Source organism: Salvelinus sp. IW2-2015, linkage group LG9 (genome assembly GCF_002910315.2).
Source record: "Salvelinus sp. IW2-2015 linkage group LG9, ASM291031v2, whole genome shotgun sequence".
Taxonomy (NCBI): Eukaryota; Metazoa; Chordata; class Actinopteri; order Salmoniformes; family Salmonidae; genus Salvelinus; species Salvelinus sp. IW2-2015.
This window is the reverse complement of record NC_036849.1, coordinates 19537004-19559612: the sequence shown is the minus strand read 5'-3', so window position 1 is coordinate 19559612 and position 22609 is coordinate 19537004. Positions and strand designations below refer to the sequence as shown.

Here is a 22609-nt window from a genome sequence, read left to right as displayed (position 1 = left end):
TCCCATCTGGTTTGCGCTTAGTGGGACTGTCATTTGTTTTTCAACAGGACAATGACCCAACACACCTCCAGGCTGTGTAAGGACTATTTGACCAAGAAGGAGATTGATGGAGTGCTGCATCAGATGACCTGGCCTCCACAATCACCCAACCTCAACCCAATTGAGATGGTTAGGGATAAGTTGGACGGCAGAGTGAAAGAAAAGCAGCCAACAAGTGCTCAGCATATGTGGGAACTCCTTCAAGACTTTTGGAAAAGCATTCCAGGTTATGCTGGTTGAGAGAATACCATGAGTGTGCAAAGCTGTCATCAAGGCAAAAGGGTGGCTACTTTGAAGAATCTCAAATATAACATATATTTTGATTTGTTTAACACTTTTTTGGTTACTACATGATCCCATATGTGTTACTTCATAATCATGATGTCTTCACTATTATTCTACAATGTAGAAAATAGTAAAAATAAAGAAAAACCCTTGAATGAGTAGGTGTCCAGACTTTTAACTGATACTGTACAGTATATATATACAGTGTGTTGATGAGGAGTGTGAGTTGGTGATGTCTGGGGTGTGGTTGTAGTAGAAGAGGTCTCAGTGGACTTTGTTGAGGAGGGGAAAGGAGCAGAGGCGCGGAGCAGGGGCACAGGCAGCACAGAGCTGGGCTGAGGAGTGAGTGTATGAGGCTCAGGAACTGGAGGCTCCTGTGGACTCCTGCCATGTAAAAGTGTCTAAATGCAAGGCAGATGTGTGCGGCCGGCCAGGGCGAGGTGCAAGAATTTATCTAGGGCCAGAGAGTGCCTGTGATCTCAGATTTATTGCATTTTTCCAGATTCATCCTTTTTACAATGATGGGGGACCTTTCCCACTTGAAGATTTAAGAGGGGGAAGTCTCCCAAAAATTGTTCAAAGGCAGGTTTGCGGGTCTTTTGGGAGAGGGTGAGCTTAAGCTGCAACCACCCCATTTTTTTTTTTTTTACATAAGCAGGCTGATTGTCTGAGATAAACCTAATGAAAGGAAGGGGTGGCCATGGCTGGGAAGGGGGAGGAGGGGGGAGAGTCATGACCAATGGCGTTAGTCACAGCGGGGGGGTCGAGCTGGCGCCTGAGGTCCTCTCTGGTGCGGTTCTGTGTAGAGGTGGCACCAGGCTGGCCGGCGCTCTGAGAGAGAGTGGTCCACAGAGCGAGAGAGAGAGAGAGAGAGAGAGAGAGAGAGAGAGAGAGAGAGAGAGAGAGAGAGAGAGAGAAAGAGAGAGAGAGAGCGAGAGCGAGAGAGAAAGAGGATGTGTGAAGTTTCTCTTCCTCCGCTACCTGTGTAAACATGAAACCAGTAGTGGCTAACTAGAAAGTTATGAGACACGCATGCTGAGAGGGACAATAAATTAGGCCTTTAAAACTCTGACACACTTTTCCAAACCACTGGTTTACCAAGCATTCAGATAACGAAGGGCTAGGGAACTACATATATAAGCTGTGTTAAGGACCTGGAAGCTTTCTGTGAAAGAAAATTACACAATCTTTACTGTATTGGTTACTACAGCTCCACTGCTATAAAAAGGTTTTGATGTATGTACAGCTGAGCCAAATACATTTAAACTCAGTTTTCACAATTTAATATTAGAGATCGCGCACCAGCTGTTGTTAACAAAGAGACACACACCTCCCCCTTGAGCTTACTCGCGGCTGCCATTCGATCCTGCCGATCGAATGGCAGTGATTGTACTTTCGCCAATAGAACAGAGGGTAAAGGCGGTTTATGTACTCGCCGACGTGGTTTCGTCAGGGTGCCCGCACGTCGAACTCTCTTACGTCATCTTTTCCTTTTTCCAGTCTCTGGGATTAGGGCCTGGTCCGGGGTGAGCAGTATGTCCTATGTTGCCAACTCGTTGAAGTAGAAATCTTCATCCAAATCGAGGTTACTGATCCCTGTTCTGATGTTCAGAAGCTCTTTTTGGCCATAGGAAACGATGGTGGACACATTATTTACAAAATAAGTTAAGATCAACAACAGAAAAAAAGCACAAAATAGCAAAATTTGTCAGGAGCCCGTAAAATGGCAGCTAGCTATTGCAGCGCCATTCATTCTCATCTTATAAAGAGGCTGAGAGCTGCTGCAGGCACGACTCCAACACCATCCTTAAGTTTGCAGATGACAGTTTGTTTCTTCAACAAGCACGAAGCACAGGATATGCTGCGAACACCCGACAAGACCAACATCCCCGTTGTTGGCAAGTGAAAGAGACGCAGGTACAGAGGACACAGAGCGGGGTGCCTCGTAAGGATCCGCAGAAGGCGAGTGGGAAAGCTGCCGTTACCGTCAATATTACTCGCCAACGTACAATCATTGGACAATAAATTAGACGAGGTATGATCCCAAATATCCTAACAATGGGACATCAAAAACTGTAACATCTTATGTTTCACTGAATCGTGGTTGAATGATGACATGGATTCAGCTAGCAGGATATATACGCTGCACCGGCAAGATAGAACAGCACACTCCGGTAAGACGAGGAGGGCGTTCTGTGCATATTTGTAAACAACAGCTGGTTCACGAAATCTAAGGAAGTCTCAAGATTTTGCTCGCCTGAAGTAGAGTATCTTACGATAAACTGTATACCACACTAATTGCCAAGAGAGTTTTCATCTATACTTTTTGTGGCTGTTTATTTACCACCACAGACGGATGCTGGCACTAAGACCGCACTCAGTCAGCTGTATAAGGAAATAAGCAAACAGGAAACCGCTCACCCAGAGGCAGCGCTCCTAGTGGCCGGAGACTTTAATGCAGGGAAACATATCAGTTTTACCTAATCTCTATGAACATGTTAAATGCGCATCCAGAGGGGGAAAAAAAATCTATGACCTGTACTCCACAAAAACAGAGACGCGTACAAAGCTCTCCCTCACCCTCTATTTGGTAAATCTGACCACAATTCTATCCTCCTGATTCCTGCTTACAAGCAAAAATTAAAGCAGTAAGCACCAGTGACTCGGTCTATAAAAAAGTGGTCAGAAGAAGCAGATGCTAAACTACAGGACTGTTTTGCTATCACAGACTGGAACATGTTCTGGGTTTCTTCCGATTACATTGAGGTGTACACCACATCAGTCACTGGCTTTATCAATAAGTGCATCGAGGACGTCGTCCCCACAGTGACTGTACGTACATACCCCAACCAGAAGCCATGGATTACAGGCAACATTCGCACTGAGCTAAAGGGTAGAGCTGCCGCTTTCAAAGTGCTGGACTCTAACCCGGAAGCTTATAAGAAATCCTGCTATGCACTCCGACAAACCATCAAACAGGCAAAGCGCCAATACAGGGCTAAGATTGAATCATACTACACCAGCTCCGATGCTTGTCTTATGTGGCAGGGCTTACAAACTATTGCAGACTACAAAGGGAAGCACAGCTACAAGCTGCCCAGTGACACGAGCCTACCAGACAAGCTAAATAATTTCTATACTCGTTTCGAGGCAAGCAACACTGAGGCATGCATGAGAGCATCAGCTGTTCCGGACGACTGTGTGATCACGCTCTCCGTAGCCGATGTGAGTAAGACCTTTAAACAGGTCAACATTCACAAGGCCGCGGGGCCAGATGGATTACCAGGACGTGTGCTCCGGGCATGTGATGACTAACTGGCAGGTGTCTTCACTGACATTTTCAACATGTCCCTGATTGAGTCTGTAATACCTACATGTTTCAAGCAGACCACCATAGTCCCTGTGCCCAAGAACACTAAGGCAACCTGCCTAAAACCTATTCCCCCTCAGGAGACTGAAACGATTTGGCATGGGTCCTCAGATCCTCAAAAGGTTTTAAGCTGCACCATCGAGAGCATCCTGACGGGTTGCATCACTGCTCGGCCTCCGACCGCAAGGCACTACAGAGGGTAGTGCGTACGACCCAGTACATCACCGGGGCCAAGCTTCCTGCCATCCAGGACCTCGACACCAGGCGGTGTCAGAGGAAGGCCCTAGACATTGTCAAAGACATTGTCAAAGACTCCAGCCACCCTAGTCATAGACTGTTCTCTCTGCTTCCGCATAGCAAGCGGTACCGGAGCGCCAAGTCTAGGTACAAGAGGCTTCTAAACAGCTTCTACCCCCAAGCCATAAGACTCCTGAACATCTAATCAAATGGCTAAAATACCCCTTGTATATAGCACCGCTATTGTTAATGACTGCTGCTCTTAAATTATTTGTTATACTTATCTCATACTTTTTTTTAGGTATTTTCTTAAAACTGCATTGTTGGTTAAGGGCTTGTAAGTAAGCATTTCACTGTAAGTTCCACACCTGTTGTATTCGGTGCATGTGACAAATAACATTTGATTTGATTTGAAGTTAGGGACTCAACATTACAGCATTCTATCAAAAATGTCCAAAATCTGAGCAGATAAAACAAGAGGAAGAGCAGTACTGTATCTATGGAAGGGAAGCAGGGGTGGGTCACAGCCCCCACAGCTTCCTCACAGCCTCCTGACAGTCTCCCAGGCAGTTCTGGGTCAGCGCTCCACAGACACGGTCACATGAGCTGCTCTGCTCCCCTGCCTCGCACAGGAGCAAGCATGGAGTGCACTATGACCAGCAGACTCTCCCTCCTCCATAAAAAAGCATAGTATGAGTTAATACTGTTACACATGCTTGCTTATGGTTATCACTGTCCATCAATACCGATGACGAGATTGCTTCCAGAAGCACACCGGCACGCCTGGACAACACTAATACTGTTTCCACAGTCAATTAAATATTTAGATCCTCCACAACCCTTTTGTGTGAGAACTGTTCCTTTGTTCTGTATATTGAAGTCATAGAATCATCCTCAAGAGATGAGCAATGGAAGGGACCTGTCACCAGCACTAAACCACACTGCTTCACAAGTAAGGGTAACTGCTGGAGGAGCTCTGTTTATTAAGAATGGTTTATATGTTTCCCACTGGAAAGTTTATGTTTAAGATGTGTTTTTGTTAACCAATACCATTTTGTAGCCAGTGGCAACCATCATGGTTTAAAGACCTTTCAAATATTCTGTGATTTTGACCAATAATACAGATAGAGGTTTGACACACTGGAATGTTAAAAAGAGTAAACATTCTAGAACACATTTCCATTTGCAATGTGTAACTAGGAGACAAACATACCAAGGCAGACTTTGTTTGCAACACATACAGTACATTAATCATTTCTATGCTGAAAACACTGCCCTGCCTCCAGTTCTCACTCTGTACCTCCAACAACATATGGATGCAATCTCTCTCTGAGATACCTCATTTGCATTTTTTATAGAAAGAGCCTATTGTTTAACAATATTCTCTGTCCGCCGCAAGTAATGTGTGCAATTTGCCCTTTAATGTAGTAAAATGTAGATCGCCTTGCGTGACGCTGACACTTTTGTCTGTCACTAGTACTTTGTAGAGATAAAAGACGTTGTTGAGAATGTTGGCCTCAGAGGAGGTCCACTTTAAGCCAACTCTGATGCTCTACCAGACCTATAGAGGTTTATAGACCTGAGTCAGTGTGTTTTGTTAATAGCCCCCTCTTTGTGGCTCTTTGTGGCATGCAGAAATGTGAAGGCCCTCGCCTGTGGCAGCTATGTGAAGATGGTGAAGGTGGCGAGATTGCATGCAGGTGGTTGTTGGCTTGCCAAGTTGCTTTGAGATGAATTCTGTTTGGTTGCACTTATGTTTACCCACTGCGAGACTGATGAGAGCTTGATCGTTTAAAACCAGTGAACTGTGTGAGAACATTGGCAGAAGCACACCTAAGTACTGTATGGGAGTCCTAGTTGGCACTCATTCAAATGGGGAAGAGCTTCTGTATGTATTATGGTGCTTTAGCGACACAAGCCTGGCATCCACTCTGCATAAGCCTGACACAAGGCCTCTCCCTCTGTCTGCAAGACACATTGTAATGCAAGTTAGGATCAGATGTGTCTGCTATGTGAACAATAACTTCTGGGAATATTTACACAGTAATTTCCAGTAAATCAGGGATCACACCCCGTCTCTGTAAACTCCTTCCCTCTGCCTCTCACATCCCTATGATCAATAGTAATCACAGTTGAACACGTTGGCCCTTTGGGCCGTTGGAGGAACGCTCTGAGATGGATGTCCACTTTCTCTCTAGGAACACTATGACCTCTGGGTTTCCTCATGCTGCATACCACAGAAACCATACAGGAGCCTGTGTCTGCATGATGGAAGTGAATAAGCTTTATGTTTTCAATGGCAGCAGCTCTACTGGCTGACTGGCTGCCTTTGCAAGGCACTGGAGGGGGCTGTAGGAAGCGTCTGGGGTGAAGATGTCTAGTGGAGGGGGGAGAGGTAGAGGGGATCAGAGCGTCTCCACCTCGGTGCAGTGTGTCCCTGGCTAACACAGTGGTCCCCAAGCTGTCCAACCAGCCTTTACGAGGCCTCAGCCAGGGATGTCCTGCCAGCTTTATAGCAGCCATGAGTACAGGCAGCATGTTAAGGGCAATGTGATCCTCTCTGCAGGGTTAGGCTTTAGACACCTGTCCCTGACAGGCAGCTGTCTCTAACTAACGCTGGCCCTGGGCTCCACCACCACCCAACTAACGGCCTGACAGGGCAAACAAATATAGTGAAGAGCTAAATTACAGCTTTGGGAAAACAGGATCTTTCTAGTTTCTCTCTGAGTTTGGTTTCTTTACATGACATTCTCCTCAGCAATAAATAGTCTATGTGGAGAATATTTAATCTCTGAAGACAGATTTGGAGAACAGTGGGTTCATTCTCCATTCAGAGAGGTGACAGGCTGGCTTAGAGACATGACAGAGGGGGTGAATATACATCATCACTATCTACTGGTAGAACTTGGGAGTGTGTCACAGAGTATGATTTGGCGGATGGATGAGGGGGAAGGTCGTCTCATCACTCAGTCCAGTGGATGGGCTCTGACACAGGCCTCTGCTTGCCTCAGATACAGTGAGTGATATCAAAAAATCGAGGATCCTCATTTCCAAGAGCTGCCATTATAATCAGTAGAGAAAAAGTGGCTTACGGAGAACAAGGGGAGTGTAAACACATCTAAACACCCAATCAGGCCAGACCAAGTGCAGTCACTCTGGCCTCTGGCTTTATTAGCTCTCACTGGGGATCAAACAGCCTGCGCTGCCCTGCCATGCCTGGGTTAGGTGACACGCTATGAGTCTGCTGGAGCAGTATTTACTAAAACAACATATAAAAACAACACATAGCACCCCCTGGAGGTCAACACATGGGGTCATGTTTAGGGTTGCAAAGCTATCGGTGATTGACCAAAGTTACCAGAATCTTTAGTAATTTTGGTAATTAACAGAAAATATATGGCAATCTATTGTAACTTTGGTCATTTATACTTGAATAACTTTAAAAATATATATTCATATATAATAATATAGTTTTATATCTATATTCTATATTGTCCATAAGTTTCTAGTAGATGGACTGAATGGTTGAAGAGAAAATAGCCTAATAATGAAAAAATGTATAATCTAATCAACAATGGCATTATTTTCAATCAACTCTGCAACTCTTCCAACTATTGACTTTTCTTCACAACTGCTACCAGTTTGACGCCAAAACATTGACAACCAATACATATTGATATAGTAAATTTAAAAAATATATATATAATATAAATATATATATATATATATACACAGTGCATTCGGAAAGTACTCAGAGCCCTTCCCTTTTTCCACATTTTGTTACGTTACATCCTTATTCTAAAATGGATTTAATAAAAAAAATGTTACTCATCAATCTACACACAATACCCCATAATGACAAAGCGGAAACAGGTATCTAGACATTTTTGAAAATGTATTTAAAATAATTTACATAAGTATTCAGACCCTTGAGATGTTTCTACAACTTGATTGGAGTCCACCGGTGGTAAATTCAATTGATTGGACATGATTTGGAAAGGCACACACCTGTCTATATAAGGTCCCACAGTTGACAGTGCATGTCAGAGCAAAAACCAAGTCATGAGGTCGAAGGAATTGTCCGTAGAGCTCCGAGACAGGATTGTGTCGAGGCACAGATCTGGGGAATGGTACCAAAACATTTCTGCAGCATTGCAGGTCCCCAAGAACACAGTGGCCACCATCATTCTTAAAATGGAAGAAGCTTGGAACCACCACGACTCTTCCTAGAGATGGCTGCCCGGCCATACTGAGCAATCGGGGGAGAAGGTCCTTGGTCAGAGAGGTGACCAAGAATCCGATGGTCACTCTGACAGAGCTCCAGAGTTCTTCTGAGGAGATGGAAGAATCTTCCAGAAGGACAACCATCTCACAACCATCTCTGCAGCACTCCACCAATCAGGCATTTAAGGTAGATAAAAAGTAATGGGGTCTGCATACTTTCTGAATGCACTGTACATGCAATATACTTTGTGGACTTCAGCGGACAGAGGTTGCTCTCCAGTTTTGTGATGAAACAAAGGTGTTGTTGAATTTATTCTGCCACTGTATCTTCTTATTGTCTCAGCCTTATGCCTATATATTATGCTGGCAAGGCATATGACTAACAGGTTATAGAGCAAGTAACGCAATTAACACAACACATACAGCAGGTTCTGATATGGCTTTTTTTCCCTGGCTTCCCCAGTGATTTTACCCATGCACCGCTACTGTCCTAGTCATGTCTCTTCTCCTCCCCTCTCTGGTTATGGTTTGTTTTACTCACCGGTCGAGACGAAGGCCTCCATTTTCTCCTTGAAGGGCTGGAGGTCCTTCTCAGAGGAGCTAGCACACACCTTCTGAACAGCCTTTTCACACACTGAGGGAGAGAGAGAGCGGGAAATGTTAAATATCTGACATTTCTCAGCAGGAATGGATTAAAAAAGCTCTGGCCTCGGTTGGGTGGGGGAGAGAAAGTGTGAGCGAGAGTAGACTGTATACTGCGGTGTACTGTGTGAATTTGGCATTTATTATTGGGCTAAGCTGTAAAACAATAACAAGCGTGCCCAAACAGCGAATGTAGCACATTTCCAGCACTTTCATAAGTGAGTTGACCAAAACCTGCCGAAGGAAAACATTTGAGGGGAAATGTGTGTGAATCTCCTCCAAAACATCCCAACCAGATGGCTATTGAAAAGACCTTGCAATCACTTAAATGAGCTTGGTCTGCATTCAAAATGAGAAATGTATTATAAATCTTCATAAACACAGACTGTTCTTTGAATGTGAGTAGGGTGTTCAATCTGTTACTCTCAAAAAATGTGAGGAGATAACACATGTTGACGCCACAGATACTGGGGTAAGACAGTCATCCAACCAACACCATGAGTGTTTGGCCCACTACCTGATATGACATGGTGGCAGTAGATGGGCTGTCCTGTTCTGGCTCTCCCCAGTGGAACTGTACATGTGGGTGACGGCTGAATGTCGAAGCCTTGTTTGTTGTGGATGGGTCTTTGTTGCCCTGCCAAACCACCTAGCTCACACAGGCTCAAAGGAAACAATGATGACTTGGGCAAACGTGAGCCAAACTATTTAATTTCCTCCTAACAATCAGCGTGGGACGCTATATACAGAGCGGCCTGCCGGAATAACTTTTGCAACTTTACTCAAACCTGCAAGTCATTAATGAGTGCAGTAAATACCTTGTGTTGGTTATTACTGCATAGCTAAATGTCTTAACAACACAACAGGAACACTTGGCTGGTCAGAGTGTGAGACTGCTTCACTGGTTTCCAGAATAATCCAGAGGGATATATTAAGAACAGGTGAATATGCCCAGTTACCCACAATCCTTTTCCAGGGTCTCAGGAGTAGTTGCTCTTGAAAGGTGAGGGACTAAACTTGAACTACTGCACACTAATTGAGTAAGAAAATACATAATCTACAGCTGAGGGACAACCATGACACAAACCTGATCAGGTGAGCCAGCTGAAACACCACTGAAAAGTTCCTACTTTAAAAACAAGTCTTAGATCCCTCGCTCCTTAAAATCCCCCTGTCTCAAACAGGCACATTAAAGGGTGTTCAAAACAGAAAGACTACAATTAAGAGGCGGATCTCCTCTAAATGTGGTCCAGACAGTGTAGGCCACAAGAAGGAAACCCCCAAAACATCAGCAGCTGCATGAAATAAAAACCCAGTGGGCTCTGGTTTAGGACATTGTCCTACAGTGACAATACATAGGCACAGAGGAGGGGTAGGGGTGGGGGGAGAGGGAGGAGGAGGAGGAGCTGGAGCCCTTTCTAAAGCAGTCTCCTGATGATATGCAGGCTACAGTGTAAAAGTATTACCACAGTCTAAAAGTATTTCTACAGTGTAAAAATATTACTACAGTGAAACAGCATTACTACAGTGTAAAAGTATTACTACAGTGTAAAAGTATTTCTACACTGTAAAAGTATTACTACAGTTACAGTGTAAAAGTATTTATACAGTGTAAAAGTATTGCTACAGTGTAAAAGTGTTGCTACAGTGTAAAAGTATTACTACAGTTACAGTGTAAAAGTATTGATACAGTGTAAAAGTATTAATACAGTGAAACAGTATTACCACAGTGAAACAGGCCAACTGAAGGCCCACTTTGCTCCCAGGGGCCTGCTCTCCCCACAGCCACCTAATCCCATTACTGTAAATATGTCCATGCTGTTCTCTAATTGGCCAGTGAGTGTTATTCTGCGTCCTCTGTCCCCAAACAGCCGTGTCAATTTCCCTGGGTTTACAGCAGCAGAGAGAGAGCGAGAGAGAGAGTGACAGAGAGAGAGAGACCTGGCCCCTGGCAGTAACATCCCAAAAATACAAAAATAATGATTTTCCAAAGAAGATCCAGATCTCAGGGAATTAGACCAAAGTTCTCAATTGGTACAAAATATATAGAGTACTGCACACACTACAATTACTTAGGTTTAAAAATAAGCTCAACTGGACACCTTAATGAGGCAGTGAATGAACTGAGAGAGAAAGCATGCAGGGCATTCTACGCCATTAAAAAACAAATTCAAATTGAAATACCTATTAAAATTTGGCTAAAACTAATTGAATGTGTCATTGAACCAATTGCACTTTATGGCAGCGAGGTGTGGGGTCCACTTGCAAAACAAGATTTCACCAAATGGGACAAACACCCAATTGAAACCCTGCATGCAGAGTTCTGTAAGATTCTCCGACATATCCAGAGGAAAACTACAAACAATGCATGCAGGGCAGAATTAGGCCAATATCCAATAATAATAATAAAAATAAAAAAAGAGCACTTAAAGTTTTGGAAACATCTCAAATATAGTGACCCCCTCTCATATCATTACCAAGCCCTGCAATGCCAAGAGCTGAGCAAAGAAAAGAGTCCCCTCATCCAGCTGGTCCTGGGGCTGAGTTCACGAACCGGTTCTACTAACACACTGAAGCCTCAGGACCAGAACATCCAATCAATCAGAATAAAACAAATTACAACACAGTCAAAACAAAACTACATTGCTTATTGGGAAGCACAAGCACAAAGCAAAATGCAGTGCTATCTGGCCCTAAATCGACAGTACACCGTGGCTAACTATTTGACCATGGTTACTGATCAAAACCTTAGAAAAACCTTGACAAAGTACAGGCTCAGTGAGCACAGCCTTGCCATTGAGAAGGGTAGACACAGGAAACCTGGCTCCCCGTAGAGGAAAGGCTGTGCAACCACTGCACCACAGCAGAACCTGAGACAGAGCTGCATTTCCTGACAAAATGTCAAAAATATAAAACATTTCCCCAAATTTGAAACCCTCATTCAAGTTTTCCCCTGTTGGGGAACCCTCATTCAAGTTTCCCCCTGTTGGGGGAGGACGCAGAGAGCTGTGGGTTGGCAGCGCACTACATTGCTGCCTGCCATTAGATGAGGGACAGTGTCTGACAGACCAACCAACCTGCACGTTTCCTCTACTGTATGCTTAGTTATTGTTCAATGTATGGTTATTTTGACCCTTGGTTATTGTTGTTACTGTTGTCCCGTTGACAATTTTGATTCTTATTATTTTAATATCGTAAATATCCAAATTAAGCTTTGGCAATATGTACATTGTTACGTCATGCCAATAAAGCAAATTGAATTGAATTGAGAGAGAGAGAGAGGGATGGAGGGGGGGTAGAGAGAGGGGGGGTGGGGGAGGGGAGACAGAGACTGCAGTTGAGGCTCTTCCTTCATAGAGGAAAAGACTCTGTTGCAAATGACCACCAAAAGGTGCTTTCCTATCCATCATCTGTGTTAACCAGATAAACATTGTACACTTGGATGATCATTGAGCTCTACATATTTGACTGCCATATAGAAAAGGTTTCTGTTCTCAATGTTCTACTGCTTGAACTCATTCCAGATTCATGTTGATTCTGTTATGCCCTCCTTTATTTCTAACGATCAGTGACAATAAAAAACTCACACAGATAAACTGACACTACATATGTTTTCACCCGTCAAGCATGAATGTTTTGAAAACCCTTTTTAATCAGAGAGAGAGAGAGAGAGGGAGGTTAGTCTTGTCCGTGGTCTGGCCTGGCAGATCAGTGTTATTTACGCCAGGCACTGGATCATTTTCCATCAGCTCTAAAGCACAAGGAATTCTCTCACTAATCCACAATTATATACAACCCACCCCAGTGCACTGTCAGGCTCCCAGCTTCCTCCTCCCTCCCTTCCTCCCCTCCCTCCCATCCAGGCTAGAGCCCTGCTCTTACCCAGGCTACATTGGGCCAGCCAGGAGATAAAGGTCAAACACGCACACCTCCCTTTAAGATAAATCTATCTCTTAATTAATTAATTTTATTTAACCTTCATTTAACTAGGCAAATCAGTTAAGAACAAATTATTATGTACAATGACGGCCTACCCCGACCAAACCTTAACCCGGACGACGCTGGGCCAATTGTGCACCGCCCTATGGGACTCTCTATCAACCTGGACCTATCCAGCATCCAACCCTGGCCCACGTCTTACATAGAGCCTGTCTGAGAACACAACTGCTGTAAGACATGGTACTCCAATGTTCAGGGTTTCAGCTGGTCTGCTGTAAGGGAATGCTTGGGATGTCATAGTTTGAGGAAATCATTAAAAAATTATAGATTTTCAGGAAATTAAAGGGGTTTGGGGTCAGCCAGGATGTTCTGGAGAGGGTGTACAGAAGCTTGGTGGAGAGCATCCTCACGTTCAATATGACAGTCTGGTATGGTTATCTGAGTGTGAGGAGCAAAAGCAAACTGACCAGAATAGTAAACACAGCCAGCAATGTAATTGGTCAACCACAGGCACATGAGCATTCTGTTCCACAAGGCTACCAAAAAGAAGACACTGGCTGTCATTGGCGACCCCTCCCACCCTCTACACCCTCAGTTGGAGAGGCTTCCCTCTGGCCGGCGCTTCAGAATGCCCATGGCCAAGAAGAACGGGTTCAAACATTCATTAGTTCTTTGTGCTGTTGGACTACTAAATGCAAAGTAAATTGTATCGGTATATGTACTTATCTATCTGGTGCAGTTGGGACAGTTGTCGTTTGTTAATGAATGTATTAATGTCCTCTATGTTGTTAGTGTTCGCAACATGATGGACTGACTGGTTTAAATGTGTATGATGTGAAAATGTATGTGATTCTTTTAATGAAGGTGATGCCAAAGAAAAATGTCCATCCTGGATGGACAATAAAGTTTTATTCTATTATATTCTATTCTAGTTGATAGATTTAGCTTCAATTGGCTCCCTATCTAAGAAGAAAACAAGGTGAGGAAATGTACGGACAAATCTGTTGAAAAGGCAGTCATCATTTAATATATGGCCTGCTACCAAGACAAAATAATAGAAATCATAGAACATGGTTTACAATTCTTATGTGAGGGTCTTGAGTTTACAAAGACAGTATTATCTACACTCTGCATGTTCCCTGCATTTTGTGCCTGTATTTAAGCAAAATTAGGAGTAGCTTATATTTAACCGTTATGTGGGGAGGAGAGGTAGCGGTACTCTAACCCAAACTGGAGCTTCTGTCATAAAATGGACTTCAGGGTAAAGGCCTTGCCTCGACTTGACATTACGGGTCATTTCTAATAAAGACACGGTCTGATTTGCCATGGTGATGAATGCCGAACCCTGCACAGGCCTTCTGTGAAACACTAAACTCCCCTGGGCAGCAAATGAGCTCTGACTGTTCTTTTTTATTTGATACAATTTCATTCAGTAGCGTGTATGCTTCGCTGTCCTCCCCAATTACCCAGCAGTTAAAGAGCTTTACGTGGCCGTGGTCTCCGCTGACCCTGATTGGATGAAAGGTCAACTCAGTGCCCACATGAGCCCAGGGACAGGGTGAACCAAGGCTAGTCTCCAGGAACATATACATGTACCATAGCCCCCAAACGGACAGACACTCCTCCTGACAGATAGAACCAACAACGACGAGACAGCCTATAGGGAGGAGGTCAGAGACCTGACGGTATGGTGCCAGGACAACAACCTCACCCTCAACGTGATCAAGACAAGGGAGATGATTGTGGACTACAGGAAAAGGAGGACCGAGCACGCCCCCATTCTCATCGACGGGGCTGTAGTGGAGCAGGTTGAGATCTTCAAGTTCCTTGGTGTCTACATCACCAACAATCTAACATGGTCCAAACACACTAAGACAGTCGTGCGTGAAGAGGGCACGACAAAACCTATTCCCCCTCAGGACACTGAAAAGATTTGGCATTGGTCCTCAGATCCTCAAAAGGGTCTACAACTGCACCATCGAGAGCATCCTGACTGGTTGCATCACTGCCTGGTATGGCAACTGCTCGGCCTCCGACCACAAGGCACTTCAGAGGGTAGTGCGTACGGCCCAGTATAACACCGGGGCCACGCTTCCTACCATCCGGGACCTCTACACCAGGCGGTGTCAGAGGTAGGCCCTAAAAATAGTCAAAGACGCCAGCTACCCTAGTCATAGACTGTTCTCTCTGCTACCGAACGGCAAGCGGTACCGGAGCACCAAGTCTAGGTCAAAAGGGCTTCTTAACAGCTTCTACCCCCAAGCCATTAGACTTCTGAACTGCAAATCAAAGGGCTACCCAGACCCCTCTTTTACGCAGCTGCTACTCTCTGTTTATTATCTATGCATGGTCACTTTAACTCTACCTACATGTACATATTACCTCAATTACCTTGACTAACCAGTGCCCCCGCACATTGACTCTGTACTTGTACCCCCTGTATATAGCCTCACTATTGTTATTTTACTGCTGCTCTTTATTATTTTCACTTTTTCTACTTATCTATTTTTTACCTGTCTCTTATACACATCTAGATGTGTATAAGAGACAGCCCAGAGAGAGGTCATCACCTCCTGCCCAAACAGGAAGGGAGATCAAATGAGGATCATGTTTCTGCACAGCAGAGTGGAGGAGAGGGCAGCCGCCAGGCTAGGGAGTCTGACCTACTCCTTTCCATTGTCTCAGACCAGACACACACATACATCTGCCTGGCTACTTACTGGAGCCTCACTCTCGGGAAGAGGGATATGGAGGAACACCACTGAACCTTAGCAAAGAATTAAAAAGTGGGGCAAGTGGATAAGGAGAACTGCTTTCATATTGCTAGCCTCCTCTCAGTTGAGAGCCCTTGTAGCTACAGAACCCATAGGGGTGTGATCCTGTGTCAGCACCAGCCACACAGAGTTAGACATAATTCAGATGTGAATGGAAGTGATCTGATATAATTAAGATCAGTTGGTTTCTTTAGGGTGGTTTATAATAGCGCAGCATAAATATTTATTCCTGGAGGCTGGCGAGGAGGATAAAAATGGGAGTCATAGGTGGACCTCACCAAACACTGAGAATTCAGGCTCACCGTTCCCTGCCAATACCCAGAGGACTCCGGGCGAGACTGCTATTTTCTTCCTGCAGTAGATATAAAATACATTAAATAAATGTATTGTCTTTAAGTGTTTAATTTTTCCTAATAAATGACTGACAGCTGGGTCTGGGGCTCTTTTGTAGACTCTTTGTATTTTCCCAGAGGGCAGCAATCTGAATGAGGAGAGGAGAGTGGAGAGCATATCTAATTGCTTTCATATTCTGTATTATTGGTTGACTGAAATAACGCCTTTAACCCCCGGACGGCCCAGCTGACCACTGACTGGCTCGATGACTGACTCACTGACTAACTGACTGCCTCGGGGGCAACACCTTTAACNTAACCCCCGGACGGCCCAGCTGACCACTGACTGGCTCGATGACTGACTCACTGACTAACTGACTGCCACGGGGGCAACGCCTTTAACCCCCGGACAGCCCAGCGGACCAATGACTGACTAGATGACTGACTCACTGACTAGCTGACTGACTTACTGACTAACTAACTGATTGGCTGGCTGGCTGGCTGACTGACTCACTGACTAACTGACGTGCTGGGTGACTGACTCACTGACTAACTCATTGACTGGCTGGCTGGCTGACTCACTGACTAACTAGCTGGCTGACTGACTCATTGGCTAACTGACTGGCTAGCTTGCTGACTGACTCACTGGCTAACTGACTGGCTGGCTGGGTGAATGACTCACTGGCTAATTCACTGGCTGGCTGGCTAACTGGCTGGCTGGCTAACTGGCTGACTGACTCACTGGCTGGCTGACTGACTCACTGGCTAACTGACTGGCTGGCTGAGTGACTGACTCACTGGCTAATTCACTGGCTAACTGGCTAGTTAAATGGCTGGCTCACTGGCTAACTGGCTGGCTACCTGGCTGGCTACCTGGCTGGCTAACTGGCTGGCTAACTGGGAGGACCATGCCAATGAGCACTGAGCTCCTGATACCAGCCATGTGGTAAAGTTTCTCCTGTGAGTGTTGCTCCTTTATTGCATTTCCATCCAGCTTTCATATCATCTGTAAACGTTTCAGACAGATAGACTTGCTTTGGCTGAAATGAAGACGCTGACACCTCTGACATAGGATACTGTAAGTAGAGCATGTTCATGGCAGGGGGAAATGGGGGAGTGATGACATGCCTGTTATGGCATGACACGATGCCTGGGAACAAGGAAAAGGTGCTTCAGAGAGTCTGAGATCCTGAATCTACCCTGAAACACCTCTGATGGATGATGGAGGAAAGTGTTCTTACAGGATAAGACAGAATGTACAATGAGTATCATACTACATACTACAGGATGCCTCTATGTATGCCTGATGTTACGTGAGTTGCTTAGAAAAAAGTGAAATAACCTGTGTCTCACCAGTCAGGTCTCTCCCCAGCTTCCTCATGTCCTTTGTGAGGTCTTCAAACTTGACCTGAGCGGCCAAGAAGAAATCCTGTGGCTCAGGCAGTGGGAATATACTCTTGTCTGTTCCTGCGTGCTGCAAACCAACAGTCAACCCACCAATGACAAAACATCAGGAAACAACAGAATAATTGATCTTTTAGTCCATCCTGGGATATTTGTTCCCTTCATCTGAAATACTGTACCTCGTCAAAATTGCGCAGATAGTATGCAACTACGTAATCCACCAGACTGATACGATTGTCCTAAAGATACAAAGGGTCAGACAAAAGAAGCCAGTACAACTTCTCAGTAACATACTGTAGATTAATATAATGTAATATGGCTGTGTGTGTGGTGAATGTACCCTGCTCTTGACGTCCTTCAGTTTGGGCAGGATCTCCAGGCCAAAGCCATCAGCCTGACCCCGTGTCCTGTTGCCTCCATTCATGTAGTTCCCAAAGGCTAGGACCAGCCCCATCACATCCTTCACACTTCTACAGTCCAGCAGATCCTGACACACACACACACACACACACACACACACACACACACACACACCACACACACACACACACACACACACACACACACACACACACACACACACACACACACACACACACACACACACACACACACACACACACACAGGGTCAGCATGATAAAAGCTTATACACTGACAAATCAATAAGATTGCAGTCATGTCATGTCTTACTTTGCTCACGGTGGAGACTATTTCTACTTTGCGGTGGATGGAAGATATGCAGTCAAGGAATACAGACTGGAATATGATGCAGTGGGACCGGCCAGAGAAGTCTGGAATCTGGGAGAGTTCATACAAGAACCTGCACAAGAGGAAATAATGTGTTATGACAAAATTAAACAAAATGTCCAACAGGAAGAACTATTTTTAATCCTTGGCTGCGCTGCTTCCACACACACACGGCTGAATCAGTATGGCTTTTAACTAGCAGCTGATAGTCATGAGTCTTTCTGCTCTAATAGTTTGATAGGTCCAGGGTCAACTAAAGGAGGACCGGAGCACTGATTGGTCAAACGTAGTGTCAGGCCGACTCATGTAAACAGGGACATGTCTGTAATTTCCTGTGGGATTAGGCTGCTGATGGATCAGACACTGAGTGGGTATGAACATGGCCCTCAGCCCCATAGTGACAAGTCATTAACAGGCCAGCTATGTTTAACCCCCATGGGAGGGACGTCGCGCTGAGGGCCAGCAGCCGTCCATCTCTGCCATTCACTCTGAGACACACACACACACACATATGCACGTGTATGTACACCCACACACACACATACACACATACACACATAAGCCCATTCCCTCAGTATGGGAGACATGAAGGTTGCAAAACAGACCAGGAACAAATATTTACTGTCTGAGGAAGACTAAGGAGCTTGGTTTATTTACTGCTTGAAATGATAAATAAACACAAAAGTGATGCCACCTTTTCTAAGTGATGTTTATATAAAATATCTCCCTATAATGGTTTGGCTGTAAAGAACCATCAACGTGATGAGTGAGCTCAGGCTGTCAAAGACCAAAGTGTTTCATAATCAAACTGTTTGTCTCTGTCTGTACACATTAAAAACCACATGATGTGTTTCTAAAAAATCTCTAAGACAAAACCAAAGTACCCTCTGAAATTGACATGGTGAATTCACTGGAGGGGATGGTTTTCTGTGTGTATGAGCATCTAGTTCTCTGACTCCAGTAGAAGTCAGGGTCCAGTGTTCTACTGCCCTCTCCCTGAACCCTTGGATGCTGGAGAAGCACTCTTACTGTTCAGGCTTGTCCAGTAGCTTCACCTCGTCCTCCTTGGACGTCTCATAGTGTGTTCTTATCTTCTCCAGCTCGTCATTCGTGGCCCTCTGTGATAACACACACAAACAAAACAGGTGAGTAGACAACAATACAGCTGTAGCAATGAATGATATAGACAGTCATTACAAAACAAGAGGTAGAATAGCAATAGATAAACGTTGCGTGTGACATCCTTGAGAAATGAGCTGTAGACTAGCATATGTTATAGAGCCCTGGTGTAGTGTCAGTGGTGTAAAGTTCTTAAGTAAAACTACTTTAAAATACTACTTAAGTCGTTTTTGTTGGGGTATCTGTACTTTACTATTTATATTTTTGACAACTTTTGCTCCACTACATTCCTAAAGAAAATAATGTACTTTTTACTCCATACATTTTCCTTGACACCCAAAGTACTTGTTACATTTTGAATGCTTAACAGGACAGGAAAATGGCCCAATTCATGCACTTATCAAGAGAACATCCCTGGTCATCCCTACTGCCTCTGATTTGGCACACTCACTAAACACAAATGCTTCATTTGTAAATGATGTCTGAGTGTTGGAGTATGCTTTTTTCTTTTACTTAAGTATGGCAATTGGGTATTTTTCCACCACTGTGTAGTGTTAACAAAAGCATACTGAGTGAGAAAAACACTTAAAAAGGAGTTTAGATTCTCACATTTCTCTCATGCTATTGAATGACTTTACAGCACACTTTGGAATACTCACATTTTCATATAAAGCCTCGATGGTCTCCAAGTCCACCACAGAGTTATCTACACTCAAAACAGCTGGAACAATAAATTCATTTATTAGAGACAATCTCTTATAAAGATGGAATATGTTGGGCAGGCATGCTGTTTAAATTCCCTGCTGCCTGGGTTTGGTGCCCAGGCCTGTAATCCTGTGAGGGAGATTAAATTCATATAGACATGCTATGTACAAAACTATACTTTACAGAAATAATACCCATGTCTATTATTTGTTAACTCATTTCAACATTAAACATCTTTTGAGATCTGAAATGTCTGACAAACTTAGATTTTGTAGTGAACTATCACTTTAAAGTGACTGAACGAGAGTATTAGGGAGTGGTGGGTATTGGGGCGTGTGGTCAGGCAGGCCAGGGCAGTCGTTGTGTCAGAGCAGAGCCCAGGGCTCACCCCACACAGGAGCTTTCCTCTCAGGCCAGGGGTCACAGGAGAGAGCCTGTAACTGCTTAACCCCAGGACCTGCAGCCAGAACTACCACAGTCTCCAGTAATGATCTCTAAAGTGGGGCCACAGAGAGAGAGGAGGGGAGAGAGGAGAGAGAAGAGAGAGCGAGAGCGAGAGAGGAGGCTCCACACTTAGATAAAAAAGTGCTATCTAGAACCTAAAAGGGTTCTTCGGCTATCCCCATAGGAGAACCCTTTGAATAACCCTTTATGGTTCCAGGAAGAACCATTTTGGTTCCAGGTAGAACCCTTTTGGGTTCCATCTAAAACCTTTTGCACAGAGGGTTCTACATGGAACCAAAAAGAGTTCTACCTTGAACCAAAAATGGTTCTCCTATGGGGGCAGCCAAATAACTTATTTGGAACCCTTTTTTCTCAGAGTGTAGAGGAGAGAGAGAGAGAGAGAGATAACAATAACCTTTTATCAGAAGGGGTGAAAGTAAGCTGGAACGGTCCAGTACGGATAACCGGCCCAAAAAATAGTAGGGGTACTCCGTACCGGTAAAACATGAGCCTATCACAATAGTTAAAACATAGATTCCAAGAAAACTGTAGGCTATTACACTATTTATCATGACCGCATGTCAGTCATATTTGTCAGTCATTTTTAGCTGCAACATCGAGAGCATCCTGACCGGTTGCATCACTGCCTGGTACGGCAATTGCTCGGCCTCTGACCGCAAGGCACTTCAGAGGGTAGTGTGTACGGCCCAGTACATCACTGGGGCAAAGCTGCCTGCCATCCAGGACCTCTACACAAGGCGGTGTCAGAGGAAGGCCCTAAAAATTGTCAAAGACCCCAGCAACCCCAGTCATAGACTGTTCTCTCTACTACCGCATGGCAAGCGGTACCAGAATGCCAAGTCTAGGACAAAAAGTATTCTCAACAGTTTTTGCCCCCAAGCCATAAGACTCCTGAACAGGTAACCAAATGGTTACCCGGACTATTTGCATTGTGTGCCCCCCAACCCCTCTTTTACGCTGCTGCTACTCTCTGTTTATCTTATATGCATAGTCACTTTAACTATACATTCATGTACATACTACCTCAATTGGCCCGGCCAACCAGTGCTCCCGCACATTGGCTAACCGGGCTATCTGCATTGTGTACCGCCACCCACGAACCCCTCTTTTACACTACTGATACTCTCTGTTCATCATATATGTATAGTCACTTTAACCATACCTACATGTACATACTACCTCAATAAGCCTGACTAACCGGTGTCTGTATATAGCCTTGCTACTCTTAATTTCAAATGTCTTTTTACTGTTGTTTTATTTCTCTACTTACTTACACACACACCACACACACGCCTGTAAGTAAGCATTTCACTGTAAGGTTGTATTCGGCGCACGTGACAAATAAACTTTGATTTGATATGAAAAATAGACAGTGAAATCTTGCTAAGGAGAGATGAGTCGGTGAGAACGAGATGCGCGGGGACAGCAGTGTACACATAATTCAGCTTACAAGACTTGTGTTTAGGCCGAAGATGACAATCACTGAATGTCATTCATATACTTTTTGGTGTTTTGTATGTGATGTCCTTTTGCATTTATCAAATGGCCTGTATGGATGCCGGAATTATTTTAGAGTGGAGTAGCCTAATAGTTGGAATAGTAACTGGATGTAGGCCTCACACATAGCCTAGCCTATTATAATATGAACTCCTGCAGAATGAAGTATTCCTCGTAGTAAAATGATAGGCCAAATGTAAATTTTGTCTCGGGAACAGGAGTGGAGAAATGATTTCTTTCTTTCAGAGCATCTTGAGAGAATGCAAATTTACAGTTAGGGACCTGTTGTTTATCCTAATGTGCAATTTATTTCAGCGACTTAAAAGCTGACAATATTTCATTTCATCCACATACAATATGCATCCAAGACAAACTGAAATACTACCAGAAACTGATGGATTTTTCCCAGCTATTCATTTCCTTAAAACTGGCCAAACTTCCTTAAAACCGGGGCAAACTTCCTTAAACCAGCCTAACTGGCCAAACTTCCTTAAAACCAGCTAACTGAAACTTCCTAAAACCAGCCTAACTGGCCACTTCTTCAAACACGCAAACTTCTTAAAACCCCGGACAAAACTTCCTTAAAACAGCCTAACTGGGCATAAATCCTTAAAACCAGCCTAACTGGCCTAACTTCCTTAAAACCGGACACATTCTTAACGCGACAAACTTCCTTAAAACCAGCCTACTGGCCTAACTTCCTTAAAACCAGCCTAACCTGGCTAACTTCCTTAAAACTGACCAAAACTTCTTAAAACGATCAATTCCTTAAAACCAGCCTAACTGCCTAACTGCTTCCTTAAGAAACCAGCCTACCTTGGCCTAACTT

General features: G+C 44.3%; 1 protein-coding gene across 1 annotated transcript in view; it reads right to left on the bottom strand.

The window, feature by feature from the left end:
• Positions 1 to 22609, bottom strand: part of LOC111968766 (formin-like) — a 55057-nt gene that overhangs the window by 9089 nt on the left and 23359 nt on the right. The window contains 7 exon segments of the mRNA XM_023994625.2: positions 8697 to 8789; positions 17196 to 17316; positions 17426 to 17485; positions 17587 to 17733; positions 17938 to 18067; positions 19024 to 19112; positions 19773 to 19834. Coding sequence (XP_023850393.2) covers positions 8697 to 8789; positions 17196 to 17316; positions 17426 to 17485; positions 17587 to 17733; positions 17938 to 18067; positions 19024 to 19112; positions 19773 to 19834 — 702 coding nt within the window.